At 36.9% G+C, this 14334-nt stretch overlaps 2 protein-coding genes across 3 annotated transcripts in view; one reads left to right on the top strand and one right to left on the bottom strand.

Moving 5' to 3' along the window:
• The window catches only part of CWC27 (CWC27 spliceosome associated cyclophilin), a 238606-nt gene extending 227948 nt beyond the window's left edge, over positions 1-10658 (bottom strand). For both annotated transcript variants that reach the window (XM_063086708.1, XM_063086709.1), the window contains exons 1-2: positions 10426-10658; positions 3593-3689 (exon numbers count right to left, since the gene is read on the bottom strand). In XM_063086708.1, the coding sequence (XP_062942778.1) occupies positions 3593-3689; positions 10426-10467 (139 nt within the window). In that variant the 5' untranslated portion in view covers positions 10468-10658. The remainder of the gene's footprint in view (positions 1-3592; positions 3690-10425) is intronic.
• A 291-nt stretch (positions 10659-10949) lies between these two features.
• SREK1IP1 (SREK1 interacting protein 1) overlaps positions 10950-14334 on the top strand; it is a 31108-nt gene continuing 27723 nt past the window's right edge. The window contains exon 1 of the mRNA XM_063086839.1: positions 10950-11097. Within this exon, the coding sequence (XP_062942909.1) occupies positions 11085-11097 (13 nt within the window). The 5' untranslated portion in view covers positions 10950-11084. The remainder of the gene's footprint in view (positions 11098-14334) is intronic.

The following is a 14334-nucleotide window of genomic DNA, read 5'->3' as shown; positions in this document are numbered from 1 at the left end:
AATGAAAAAATTCCTTTAGATCCATAATATACAGTCAATCAATATTTTTTAAGCACATAATAAGAACTGCTTTTCCAAAAGATCATTCAAACTCCCAGTATGAAGAATGGATTGGTAGGAGACAGGATTGGAGGGAGGGGGGAAGGAGCAAGAGCAAATGAGAGAGAGAGAGAGACACAGAGAGAGAGAGCACAGCGCAAGTTCAACTATTGTCCCAAGAGTCAAAACAAAACATGACTGTGGTTTACCTTGAGATGCACAGATTCAATAACTCTTTAGGAAGCAAGATCTATGTATGTAAGACCTAGATATATATTACATGTGTGGGAAGGGGGACATGAAAGGTCTTCCTTACTTGTTTTCAGAAATTTTAAAATTACACAATCCAATCTCCTTTTCCTATTTCCCATTAAGTCCTTCAGTGATGTTGGCTTTTTATTTTAAGGTTTTCTTTATGATTATCTTAATTATACTCATGTTGGATGCATAAAATTGTTAAAATACTATATATAAATGAGTAGGAATTTTCTATAATTTCTACACCGTAACATTGTATTCTGTTATGCCTGGAATTACCAATTTCCACAAATTTTCCATATCCACTATTTCTACTTCCTTATAATTTATTAATAATCACTATTGAAGAATGCATTTATAGTTGTCTTTATAACTTACAATGCACTATAACAAATTTTGCTGCTTGCAATAATATTTATCTGGTTTTCTACTTAAATTTCTATCCATTATCCTCATAAGTACTCGGAAGAAAGAAGTCTTATTATTTCATTATACATTTCATAACGTCCTCCTAAATGTTCTCCATTATTGAGAAAAGAAACTTAAATGTATCTCAAATATGAAACAAAGTTCCTACTTGATTGTTGTGATTTGTCATTACAGTTTTTTGTATTTGTCATTACAGTTTTTATTTCTGCTGTACAATGTATGGACATTATGATATATTTCGGCTAATTATACTTCCAACTGAAGTACATACAGGAACTTCTATTTGCATTTTTAAATCAGTTATATGTGTTTCTTCTTCCAGAATCTTGCTTTGTGTTTAATTTTGTATATATTATCATTTATAACATTTCATCTATAACTCATTTTGTGATCAGTCTGCCCTATTTACTTCAGCCTCTCTGGTATTTTTTTAAACAGTTTTGTGAAGAAATTTCTTTTAACTTACAGCATATTAATATATACTTATGTTTGTCACTTCTAAAGATTATTAAACTAAATAAAGGACGTAGGGGAAAAAAGATAACTGATGAAGCATGGATCATAAAGAGACAAGGCTGAAGTAAAATAAAGTAAAACATTTTATTTACCTACTTCTCTTTGTGCTCCCCAATTCGTTTCACAGACCTAAAATTTTATTCCTTGATAACACTTCAGAAGAACTAATTAAATTATCAAAGCTAACAAGCTTTTCTTTCCTTCCCTTACATATTTTTTACCCTACTTTTTAAACTGACAATTTCTTTAAATCCACTCATTTTAAATGTTTGCCTAACTATAGTGCAAAGACCTAACATGCACGATTAAGCCTGTGTAATTGTAAATCCTTTGGTTTTATAAAGGCCTTGAACCTCCCTTTAATTGTGAACACCATTTTAGTTGAAGCAATATCAGAGGCTACGCTCCCACTTCCTCATGTTTTATTCATTGGCTTTTTTACATTCTAGAAACCATGCTTTTTTTATTTAATATTGACATTAGTGTTACAAGATCTAGAAATATAATACTTTAGGTAAAAACTACTAAAAATGGGGTTCTTTGAATTATATTTTTAAAACCTTGACTTTACTCAGTTAGGAATATCTTTATATCAACTGGTCTTCTCAGGCTTCTTGTTAGCCTTTCCAATAATAATTCTATATCTCACTTGTTCAATTAAGGGAATTGCTCTGGTTATTTTTCTTATTATTTTTTGATTCTTTTTTCTTTCTCCTTGTATTCTTGTAAATAGGGGAATAATTATTTGTTATAATCGAGTTGCATCATCACCTAATTTAAGAACCTCATTTCTTCTTCACTGTCATATTGTATCCAGATGTTTTTTGTTTCTTCCTTTCACCTGGTCACGGATTGCAATTTACCATTCATTCTTTCTAATGTTTTTGTAATTTCACTCTCCTCCTGTAAAATTTGAGCTTTTGATTCTTCAAAACTTCTTACCAGAAACAAGTCTGACTTTTCAGTGTCTCCTATGTTTCTCAGCTTTGTTGACAGTTATTTGAAGCCTCTCTGACTACACGACCTGTCTGACTACTTCCTTCCTGCCTGCCATAGCAATTATTAATAATGGTCTTTGCAGATGTCTTTTTTCTTTTTCTTTTTCTTTTTTAGCAGCTTTTTTTTTTTTTTTTTTTTTTGGTCTGAGTATTTTTTATTCCTTAAATATATTTGTCTAATTATCTATTTTGAGAGCTCTCACTATACTATAAACACCTTGCTTCTGACCCAAAATGCCTGTTTCTGATACCTTGAATAATGTATCTGAAAATCAGATATTATTTAGAAGGACAATAATTTGCCACCACTGGAGATATTCAAAACCATATGCAATCGTAGTATAGAAGCCAACAAGAAGCTCTAAAAATGTTTGGAATGTTTAGTTCCCGAAGAGAATACTGAAGGGAAAAACACTGAAGTGGATGTATAATTCTGCAAAGATTTTTTAAAAAAGAAAATAGTCATTTTATGATTCAAATCTAAAACTAGAGACATTGATAATAACATCACTGAATACTAGACGGAAGATTTTGTAAAGAAAGTGGAATTATGAACAGACATTTAAAAATGGGTAGACTTGAACAGTAGAAAAGGGAAAAGAAAGCATACTCCAAAAAGGATAATCAGTATGAAGATAAGTGTAAATACAAGTGGAAGTGGGAAGAATATTCAAGAAATAATGATAATGGTCAACTGAAACTACATAGTTTGTGCAATAAAAAATAAAGTTGGAAAGCTAGGAAGCCAAGCTGCCTCTGGATCAAATACCAAATGAATAAGAAGGAAAAGATACAAAAGATGAAAAGAGAGGAAAACTACTTGTGTAGATGAAAGTCAAGTCAGTCTAGGGAAGAAACTGGTAAATTAGGTTTTATACTGGCTTAGTTGTAGCTTACGGTGGAAGGTTCCAGTAGAAAAGTCCACTATGCAATTACATATGTAAATCAGTGGTCAGAAGTGAAGAAATGTCTGGAGTTCTAAATTTGACAAGTCATTTGGATGCAAGAAGTAACTGAAGAGTGAAGACAACAGAGAACTAGGGACAATCTTAGGGAATACCTATATTTAGAAAATGAAAGTAGAAGATAGCAAAGGAGACCAGAAAGGATCAAAGCATTATTTGTTGACATAATTTCTCCATTAAAAGTATACAGATTTATTTTGGAGAAAGCTTTTATTTCCTTCCTCTATTTCCTGACACATAGCTCAACATCATGTCACTCATATCAATGCCTATCACTAATTACCACTATTTAACACCAGTCATCAATGCTGTGAAAAAAACACTGCAGTTTATTTTTAAGTTAACAAAAATTTCTCCTACAGAATAAAACTCAAGAGTTACAATTACCTTCCAAACAAAGCTGAATGAAATTTCTGCAAGCTTTAGGAGCTTCTTTTGACCACAACTCTATGTCAATATCTCCAGCTGTAGTTTTCAATAAAACCTATAGAAAGAATCATTAGAGAGAATCATCATTATGTTAAATTACCATTTTGCTTGATAATCAGTTGAATGGGAGCTCAACTTGTAGAATTCTCTAGTGAGTTTTCAATTTTAAATGAAATATTAGAAACTTTGCTTGGCTTTTGTTGTTATACTGAACAAAATGTCAAATATTCACTACAACTCATTATACCTTTAGGTCTTTCAACACATCATTTTCAGAAAAAGTTTAAGATATAAGAAAAAATAGCACATACCTATTTAATCACAGAAAAAACCTCTTTCATTTAAAAACTGATAATGCAAACTTGATATAATTAAAAGTTTCCCATTGCATCATTTTCAATAAAATTGGTGTAGCAAATTAAGAAATTAAATAACAATAAACCCATTAAATTGTGACACTATAAGACATTTTTACAATAATACCCTTTTACTCTACCTTCTCATTTTAAATCATGCAAAGGAACACTCATAATCTAATTCTGGGTTGTAACTTACTAAAGTGATATGTCCTTTGATAGCCTTCATTCCACCAGCTCATGACAGCAGTTAGTCATTGGTGGAACCAGCTATCTTGTAACAACCAGAACCCTTACTGACACAGGAGGAAACAGCTTCTAACTGTCTTATTAATAACCTCAAATAACTAGAAGAATATTAGGCTCTAAATTTGAGTATTGTGGCACAGCAGGGGTCCAATTTTTCCATTATCACTTTTTCTCTTTTTTCCTCCAGTGTACCAAAGTAGATCAGTGTCAGTAATTAGTGACAATCATTTAGAATGCTCTTGCAAATAACAAGTATGCAGTTAACCATTCCAAAACATGAGATGATTCTCATGGGAAGTCAGCATCATTTTGTGCCATACTTTTTATTTTCTAAAACTCCTTTATTTAATTTCCACAAATTTACTTTTTTGGAATTGGAGGAATCTTTAAAACCATTCATTTAAGCCCCTGGGCATCATATGGATGCCCCAGAGAAGTTGTAAATTGCCCCTGAGTCAGAAAGCTTGTTAATAGCAAAGCAGGAGGAATAGCATTTATCTCCTCCCTCCCACAAAATGCATTTTTGCTACAGCTGCCTTTCGATTTGTTTCATAAGCCCAGATAATATTGCCATAAATTTATATAACATTGACGAATTAACTGTATCTCTTTGGGCTTTTACTGGCTACATAATTCTCCTATAACTACTCTTCAATAATAATGGGGGTGGGAGAGGTGAAAATACATGTTGTGGTAGATTTAAAAATGGTTTCCTCAACTCTTAAAGAAATATAAAAGGATTAGAAATACAAATGTGCCTGATTTCCTCAATTCATTATACTTCCTCTACAAAAAGAAGGGAACATTTATGGAATGTCTTCAATGTGTCAGCTTCTGTGCCAGACACTACATATCTTATACCATTTAATCCTCACCTACAAGGTAGGTGTCATTACTTCCATTTTACTTTTGAAGAAACAGAAACTCAGATAAAGTAACTTTATCCAAGGTCTCATAGTGAATGACTTAAGCCAAAGGCTGTCTGTCTGGATACAAAGCCTATGTTTTTTCTATATCATCATACTGCCTCCACAAAGTTCTTTGTATATTTTATACAGTACCGGCAAAATAGTCCATCAAGCTCTAGGGCCCTGCCATATGTCTCAAAAGAAATCCCGAGGTTGCTCTGGTCACAATTGATTTGAATAGAGAAGAAAGTCTAAATCAAAAGCAATCATATATTGGCTGAACAAAAGCAAGGCCTTCTGACTTGGCTTGGCAAGAAACACTGCCCAAAGACTACTCCATACTGGATGGTGACAATCCAAAAAGAGATACTCCATATTGGATGGTGACAATCCAACACAACTTGATTCTCACTCTCCAACTGGGAAGTATACACTTGGGATACAAACTGAGAGGCTGGATAACTTCCCCCACCTCAGAATGCATCTGGAACACTATGCAACATCTTCTGATGTTCCATGAGGCCTGATGTACATCCCATTCTTAAAGTATAGTATACTTAGAAAGACAATGTCCTGTCCTACCTGTTATCCCCTTTGTATACTTGAACTAAAGCACTGTTGTTAAAGGGAACCTAGACATACCTTTTTTTTTTTTTTTTTTTTGCAACCCTACGGCAATGGTCTCTGAACTTTTTCTAAGTGTGCATCCCTATTAGCAAAAAAGAAAAAAAAAGGGTGGGAGGTGGGGAGTAGAGGAGAAGTAAGGGCTTGGAGCACACACACTCAAAATATGTATATTTCAATAAACATAGTACTATCTTGCTCTAGTATGTATATGATAGAGTTTGGATATATTGTCCTCCCAGAACTCACGGAAATCTGATCTCCAGTGTGGCAGTGTGGGTCATGTGGCGGATCCCTCATGAATGGATTAATGTTCTCCCTGGGGGAGGGGGGCCTGAGTGAGATCTCACTCTATTAGTTCCCATGAGGCCTGGTTGTTTAAAAGCCCCTGGCACCTTCTCTCTCTCTCTCTCTTGCTTCCTCTCGCCATGTGATCCGCTTTTACCTGCCAGCTGCCTGCCATTTTCCGCCATGAGAAGAAGCAGCCTGAGGCCTGCCCCAGACACAGCTGTCCCAGAATCATAAGCCAAATAAACCTCTGTTCTGTATAAATTACCCAGTCTCAGGTATTCTGTTATAGCAACACAAAATGGGCTAATACAGTATATTATAAAAGAGTCACACAAAATAAAAATTTTAAAGGATTACATAAAAATAGTATCTTAAAATATTCTTATTTTAGTTTTAATGCTACAATGAACATTTTTATAACAGCTTGACTGAGATATAGTCCATGTATCAAACATTTCACCCTTTAAAAGTTTACAATTTGGTGGTTTTAGTATATTTACAGAGTTGTGCAACTACCACCACTATCTAATTCCAGAACATTTTATCACCCCCCCAAAAAAACCCTGTACCCATTAGCAGCCACTCCCCATTTTTCCGCTATCACTACTCCTTGGCAACCACTAATCTACTTTCTGTCTGTATGGGTTTGCCTTTTGGACATAAATGGAATCATATAATACGTGGCCTTTCGTGCCTCGGTTCTTCACTTAGCATAATGCTGCTTTCAAATTATAGAAGTCTGTCCTCTTGTTCTATATACTTAGTTTCTAAATGTCTTGAAAATCACAATGGCTTTATACTCTCACTGATAAAAATTTCAAGATGCAATATATATTTAAGGCAAAGTTTACCATTAATAATAACAAACAGAAATCCATACTTCATATTATCTTCAAAACAATTTCTAATTTTCTGTCAGATTTCCCATGCTGAGACTAAAATGCTTCCATTTTCTTATGATTTGCTTATGTTTACATTATTAATATTATCTTCAATGTAAAATTTGTGAGGCCTGGTTTAGTTTATCTATATACCATAGTCTATAAATCCATTTAGCTAGTCATTAAGAAAAATTACATCATTGGCTTGTCTGATGGCAGTGTGTTATCAGAACTTTTAACACTAGTGTCATTAAAGTTGGTATACAACTCCCCACTGCTAAATTTGACTGGTTCAAAAAAAAAAAAAAAATTACATCATGATGCAAAGAAAAAGTGATGCAAAAAAAAAGTGACTGAATGAGTATCTTATCTTTTTAATATGTTTTTTATATATAATAAGGATCTTGGTATATATATAAAATATTTCATTTAAACAAATAAATGAGAAAACAAATGAAAACATTTTGATTTTCTCCCTGTACCCCATGGATGATTGTGCTCACCTCCTGAAGTATGCACTCACTGGTTTAGAAAGCACTTCTCTGAAGAACAAACTAATCTACATCATCCCTCCCTCCAAACTAATGTATATCAGCCCTCTGGAGTCAGGTTGCCCAAACTCAAATACTGACTCTTCCATTTGCTAGCTTTGTTATCATGTTTGGGCATGATACCTAATATCTCTGGGACTCAATTTCCTTATCTAAAAACAGGGATAATAATATACCTTCATATGTTTGTTGTGAGGACAAAATGAACTATTATACATAGACTGCCTAGAACAGTTCCTGACAAATACTGTGCTCAAAAAATGATAGCCATTACTATTCTAATTATTGTTCGTATACAATTGTTGTAGAAAGCATGCATATATGGTTGGGCCACCTTGCTCACCAGAGTTTCTTAGTCTTTTCACTGGTAATCTACTGAATTAATAAGGATGGTACATGACTCCTTCCTCCTTTAGCCAACCATTTCCTTTGGCCATCACTACTTTGTCAGGCCTTGGTGGCTCTTTTTCTTAAAGCTCACAAATAAGACAACACTTCAATAATATCATGTTTCTTAATAATGATATATTAATAAACAATTTAGACTAAGTGATGATAATATGTGGAAATCTCATTTTCAGTGAGTTACCTTTTACGCTTAAGAAAGTCTCTAACAAGTGCTACATTTCTGTGCCTCATCTTTAGGGGCTAGGATGATAGCATAACACAGCAAAACATAGCAAATTTATAGACAACAGCTAGAGTTAACAACTGGTATCATATGTCAATTACTTCCCAAGTTGATACTTTACTCTTTGAAGGGAGGAATTTTGTCCCATTTATTCTGAATATCTCTGTATCCTTTCAGTTCCTAATGAGCCATTAGACAGTAAAGGCACTAAACAAACGTTCATTGAGCAGACTTGTTATTATATCTGCCATAAATTCTTGCCAGGCTAAAATTCTTGCCATGCTCTCTATGGTACAGAACTTTGAAGGTGCAATGTCTTCAAACAGCCTTATGCTGGGAAAAGTCCAAAATAGTCTTTGGAAGAAAACCTGGGCGCTGCTTTGTGCTCTCCTTCAGCCCCTTTCTGTGCAGAAGAAAGACAGTACTCATCAAAATTTGTAATTACACCTTTATTTGCATGATTATTTCTTAACGTATATTTCACTCAACTGACTCCACAATAACATGGATGATGATTGTTTTTCTTTCCATTATAGATTTGTATTATTGTTTGATTCTACTTTTCCACAAACTTTTTGAAGTACCTTCATATTCCTAAAACCTAGCATAGAACCTGACATGGGCTAGGTGCTCAATAAATATTGGTTGAATCAATGATCTCTTATTCAGGAATGTATCCTTGTTAAAGCTTTTCATCTTTATGACCATGTCAAATCTTCCTCTAGAGTAAAGCAACTAGGTCTGCCCTTGACCAGAAGCAGTATAACCTTGAACTCACTGATGCTTAATACTTCTCAGAAGCTAAGAGAAATGAAGTCTTAATAATCCATCCATTCACTTATCCAGTACATATCTGAACTCCTTCTACCATTTGTCAAGCGTTGTTCTAGATGCTTGTTTCTGCCCTCATGGTGTTGGCATTTTATGTGGGAAAGGGTGAAGGGAGGATACAATAAACAAATAAATATTACAGAAAAAACTAAAGAGGTTAAGGGAGCCAGGGGATACTGGGATGCAAGGCATGATTAAGGTTTGCTATTTCATAGACAGCAGATAAGAAAGGCCTCTATTGTAAGGTTGACATTTGAACCGGTAAAACAGCATGCTAGAGAGAGGAACAGCAGGTGTGAAGGCCCTGCCTGGCATGATGGGCAATCTATTCAATCTCTACCAGTGTTTATCAACTGGGGGTGATAGCACCCTCAAGAAACATTTGGAATATGAGGAGATAGGCATTTTGGGTTTTCACAATGATGTGAAGTGAGAGTGGAGTATAGAGAGGAAATGCTAACTTACAATGCCAGGAGAAGTTCAAACAAAGAATGGAAAGAACTGTACTGTCCAAAATACCCACTAAAACTTTTGCTGAAAATAACAGCATTTTTGTTTTTGCTTTCAAATTGCCCTCATTACAGCACCAAATATAGATAAATAAAAGATTGTATAATTTATGATAGAATCATGCAACAGAATTCTATTTTAGGTAAATTTAGTTGATCTTAATTCACTATATACTCTCAATACCACTATTTTCTCCATTATGCAGGTTCATCACAGTTCACATGTGATACAGACTAGGCTCAGTTCAAGAATTCAAGTGACACTCACTATTGACTCTTGCCTCATACTGTATATGAACACCTTGGACAGTAGTTAACATACATTGGCCATCAAGCAATCAAAGAACCATTCTCCCATTCTAATGTGGTAACATTCCCTATTCCCCATTTTTTTCTAACTGACAATCATCTCATGTTTCAAGACCAGCTCAAGAGATACCTCCTACATGAGGCTTTTTTCCCCATTTTCCCAATTGCTCACACTTAAGTACTGCCATAGCAATACGTTCCCTTCTCCACAACGCGCCTACCAGACATATCATAAGATTTTTCTTTACTTACTTGTCTCTCAACCCAATCTACAAGCTATTCCGCGGCAACAATTAGACCTCACCCATCCAACTCGAGACTAGTACAGTGCCAGAGCGATCTCCAAGGTAAGCAAAGAGTATGTGAAACTCAGAAAAGTACTTAAGAGAACCTAGGATACTAGAAAACGCCTACATCATTTGGGTTAAGGCAGGATATCGGGCCAGATAGCTGGTAGATAGAAATCTCCACTTCTGGACCTTTTCAAGTACACGATGAGACGTGTCAATTTCAGTGTTTCCGATGCAACACTATCCATAGGCAGGGATAAGGACAACACTTTCTGTGGTCTCTTCCAACCCTAAGATCCCTAAACCCCTCCTAATCGAGGCATCTCACTAGATGCCCAGGTATCCTAGGCGAGGTTCTCACCTTCCCGTTCGTGAGAGGCTCCTGAATGTAGATGTTGCTCATCCTGGTCAGTGCTCAGGACTCTGTTCCTTATTAAGAATAGAACGAACGACTAGTCAGTAAAGCTGTCTTCCGATCAGGACACGCTTCCTTAAGTCGGATAGTCGGGAAAAGCTTCAGAAGGTCAATTATCAGTTAAGACGTTATCCAAACAGCTTTTCCAAAAGCTAGCTCCTCACGGACGCCGCCATGTTGCTCCCGGACCCGAGCACCGCTAACCCTGAGAAGGGGAATTCTAATGTTCTCCGGGGAATTAGAAAAGATTCTAAAGTTCCTGTAACTTAATGTAATTCGTATTACAACATTAAAAAGTAACAATCCGTTTATCTTGGTGGTGTTTACTTCACTACACGCGTGTGCAGGTCACACTTACACCCCAAAGCTAGCAATAATGGTTCGGACCGCGTGTAGTCTCAATATGACTCGCCTGGAAACTGCACCCGCGGCTACTTGGTTCCGCTATCGCTAGGAGCTTGTAGGGCCTTCCCAGTCTGTCGCCAAGGTGCCGCGGCCCGGGTAGGAGGAAGTGGCCGCTTTGGCCGTGCGTTGTTTCTGCAGCCGGCGGGAAGCCAACGCGTTCTCGAAAGCTGAAGGCTCCAGCGACTCCTCTTACCAGCGTCATGGCAGTCCCAGGTGAAGACCAACAGCAGGGACCCTACCTGCGTCTGAGCGAGGAAAGGAGCGAATAGGATAGGGTTGGTTAGGGTGGAGTGAGGCAGGGAGTAGTGCCCATGCGGATGGAGGTGGAGGCCTTAAAAATAATGGAGTTGATGGATTTACTTGAAAAAGTTTACATTCCAAAAATAAACTCTTAAGGAAAGAAACCATCTTCCCCTCCCCCCAGCCAGGCCCCAACGGCAAGGGAGGAGTGAGGGGCAATAGCTGTAGGCCTAAGACGGTGGGCGGCCGAGAAAACTGATTCTGATTTTGATAGGCTTGAAAATGAGATTTGAGGTGGGAACAATTGGCGGGCCCAGGTAACCAGAGTCATTGGAAGTCGTTGGGACGAGGCGGGCTAAGGAAGCGTGCTTTTTAGCTCTTGTTTTATGTAGCTGCTGTGTCGTTGTAGGCCCGTCGATTTGTCCTTTGGGGCCTCAGTTCCCATAGCTGTAAACGAAAGAGCTTTGTTAAATTATGTTTAAGGCTCCTTCTAGCGCTGAAATTCTGTGTCAAGAGGTTACTGACCTAAAAATGGTAAACCCTGCGGAATAAGCGCTTTAGATATTTCCTCTTCCACTACTACCAGCTTATTTGGAAGTTCTAGTAGTGGAGGGCATCTCCCTCAGTTGGCTTTGCCACGGTTTGTTCTGCAGAACACTGATTACAGGAGATATTTTGAGAAGTACGCACCTTTCCCTCTCTTCAACTTGGAGGTTCACAATGCACTTTAGGATAGAAAAGATTCTGAAAAGTACTAAGGTTCAGAAGCCCTAATTTGTTTAAGCTTACCCTTACCAGTATTGTTTGACCAGGATCTTTGTATCGTGGTAGCCTATTCTGTCCTTTATTCTATGAGAAGACTATGCTTTTCTAACAATTGCAGTTTGGAGAGGAGCACATCCGGAGCTGTAAGAGAAGAAACATACACTCTATTAGGTGCCTACTGTGTTCCAGGCACCTGGTACTAGGCATTGGGAATGCAGTGGTGAGCAAGATAGACACGGTTGCTCTTCACACAGAATTTAGAATTTAGCAGTGAAGAGAGAGACATTTACAGAAAGTGGGACAGGTGGTATGGCAAGGAAAATACAAAGCCAGGGGAGCACGTAGTAAGGGAACCTAACAGGGTATGGAGGGGCCAGAAGGACTTTCCAGAGGATGAGACCTAAATTGTGGGAAGGGTGAAGTGGGGGGAGGGGTGACTGCAGTCAGAGGGACTGGATATGTAAAGGAAGAGGAAAATATGAGAAGAAATGAAAGATGTTTGTTATGAATGGAATTCAGAATACAAGTGGGAGAGAAGTGAGAAATTAACTAGAGAGATAATAACAGTAGCTAATATTTAATAAGCAGGGAGCTAGTTTAGAGGCAAAGTCACCAGTTGGGAGTAATTCTCGTGGGGCTTGATGATGCCTGAGTAAGGTATGGTCTCAGTAGGAAAGGAGAGAAGCAGGTTGGAGATATACTTTTGGTGGTAGACTCACTAGGAATTGGTGATTGATTCCATGTGGGTGGGTAAAAAAGGAAATGGGGTTTACCTGGGTTTTACTGTTAAGCAGTTGGGTGGGGCTATTTACTGATGTAGGCAACACTTCACAAGGAGCAGGGGTTAGGGGGATGATGATGATTTCAGTATGGACTTGTGCTGAGATTAGTCAGACGTAGGAATGGAAATATCTAATAGTAAGTGATATAATTTGTATTTTAGGAAAGAAGTCAGAGACAACAATTTGGATATCATCCACACACGTAATAGGAGTTAAGGCCATGGAGTAGATGACTTTGCTCAGGTGGAGTGTATAAAGTGTGAAGGGAAGTTCTGTGACTGAGTGAAACCTAGGGAATACCAGCATCTAAGGGACCACCAGCGAAAGATAAGCTTGCACAGTAGATTGCCTAGGCATCCTGATAGGCCAAATCAGCCCTGGTGATCTTGCATCACACAGTTGCATCCAAGGTTGACCTGTTGTCACTGTGTATTTCATTACCCAAGGAAGCTTTTTGAGCACCTATGTGGTATGGGCACTCTGGGGCACGCAAGGTCATAGTCTGTGCCCTCATAAATCTTAAGTCTGATAATGAAAATGTGCTGCTTAAGAAAGAGGACAAAAGTGATTTTTTAAAAAAACCCTTACTGAAATTCCCTTAAACTTAGGCCAGATTTATAGATATGTTATCCTTCTTTCAATTCACAATAATGCTTCAAAGTATAATAATCTAAACTGTGTCATTAAGCTAGATGGCGAGACATAGATGAACTGTTTAAATCCAGTAAAAATTGAGGTAATAGGCATGACAGCACTGTAAAAGTACAATGCAAGTGTCATTAGAAAATATAGATACAGAGAATGTTAAGATAATTTCTTGAATGATCGATCCAGACAGTGTATTAAAGGAAAATAGGGCTCCATCAAAACCTTTTGAGGTGATTATCAAGGAAGACAGGTATTATGTTGTATTCTTTTATTTTAGGTATAATGGATTCAGCTTGGGATTTTGGGGGGTCCTGCTAGTGATTATTACAAGGTATGATTATATAAAGTGACAAGGCTGTTTTCCACAAGCCACACATGAAAGTCTGCCTTGTTTGTTTTTTGGTCATGTGCTTCAGCTGTTTTTCCATAGGCTTGTGTGTTACCTACACTGTTATGCAGATAACACAATGAAATGTTGTAGATTTTTGGAAAAATCTTAGTTGTTATTAGAGAAATGACAAACAGAGGTTTCAGTGAAATTTACTTTCTTTGAAAAACTGGTTTTCCCGTTCACAGTTGTTGAAATTATCTTTGACATTTGTGGCAGTGATTCACCATTCTCCATGAAGAGTTGACCTGGCACAAGTGGCAATATATGTGACTAATGTGGTTGGCACAAAAATTTGTTTGAGGGAGGTTTTCTGGTTTTATCTTTGAAAAGGTAATTCAATCACATTTCATATTTTAAAGGTACCAAAAAGTGTATAGTGACATGTTTCTCACCTCTTTCTCCCCCAGACTTAGTTTTCTTTTCTCAAGTAACCAATGTATAGCCTTACAGATATATATATCTCCATTCTTTTATACAAATGGCAACATACAATAAGCACTGCTCTGCACCTGGCTTTTTTTCCCCTCTTTACAAAATATGTTATAGATCACATATCATTAAATAACGACCATCCTCATTTTTATACCTTATTCAGCCAGTCCCCTATTGATATTTAAATTATTT

This window comes from Cynocephalus volans, chromosome 2 (assembly GCF_027409185.1).
Source record: "Cynocephalus volans isolate mCynVol1 chromosome 2, mCynVol1.pri, whole genome shotgun sequence".
Lineage (NCBI taxonomy): Eukaryota > Metazoa > Chordata > Mammalia > Dermoptera > Cynocephalidae > Cynocephalus > Cynocephalus volans.
The sequence above is the reverse complement of the archived record's forward strand: the minus strand, read 5'-3'. Positions and strand labels throughout refer to the sequence as shown.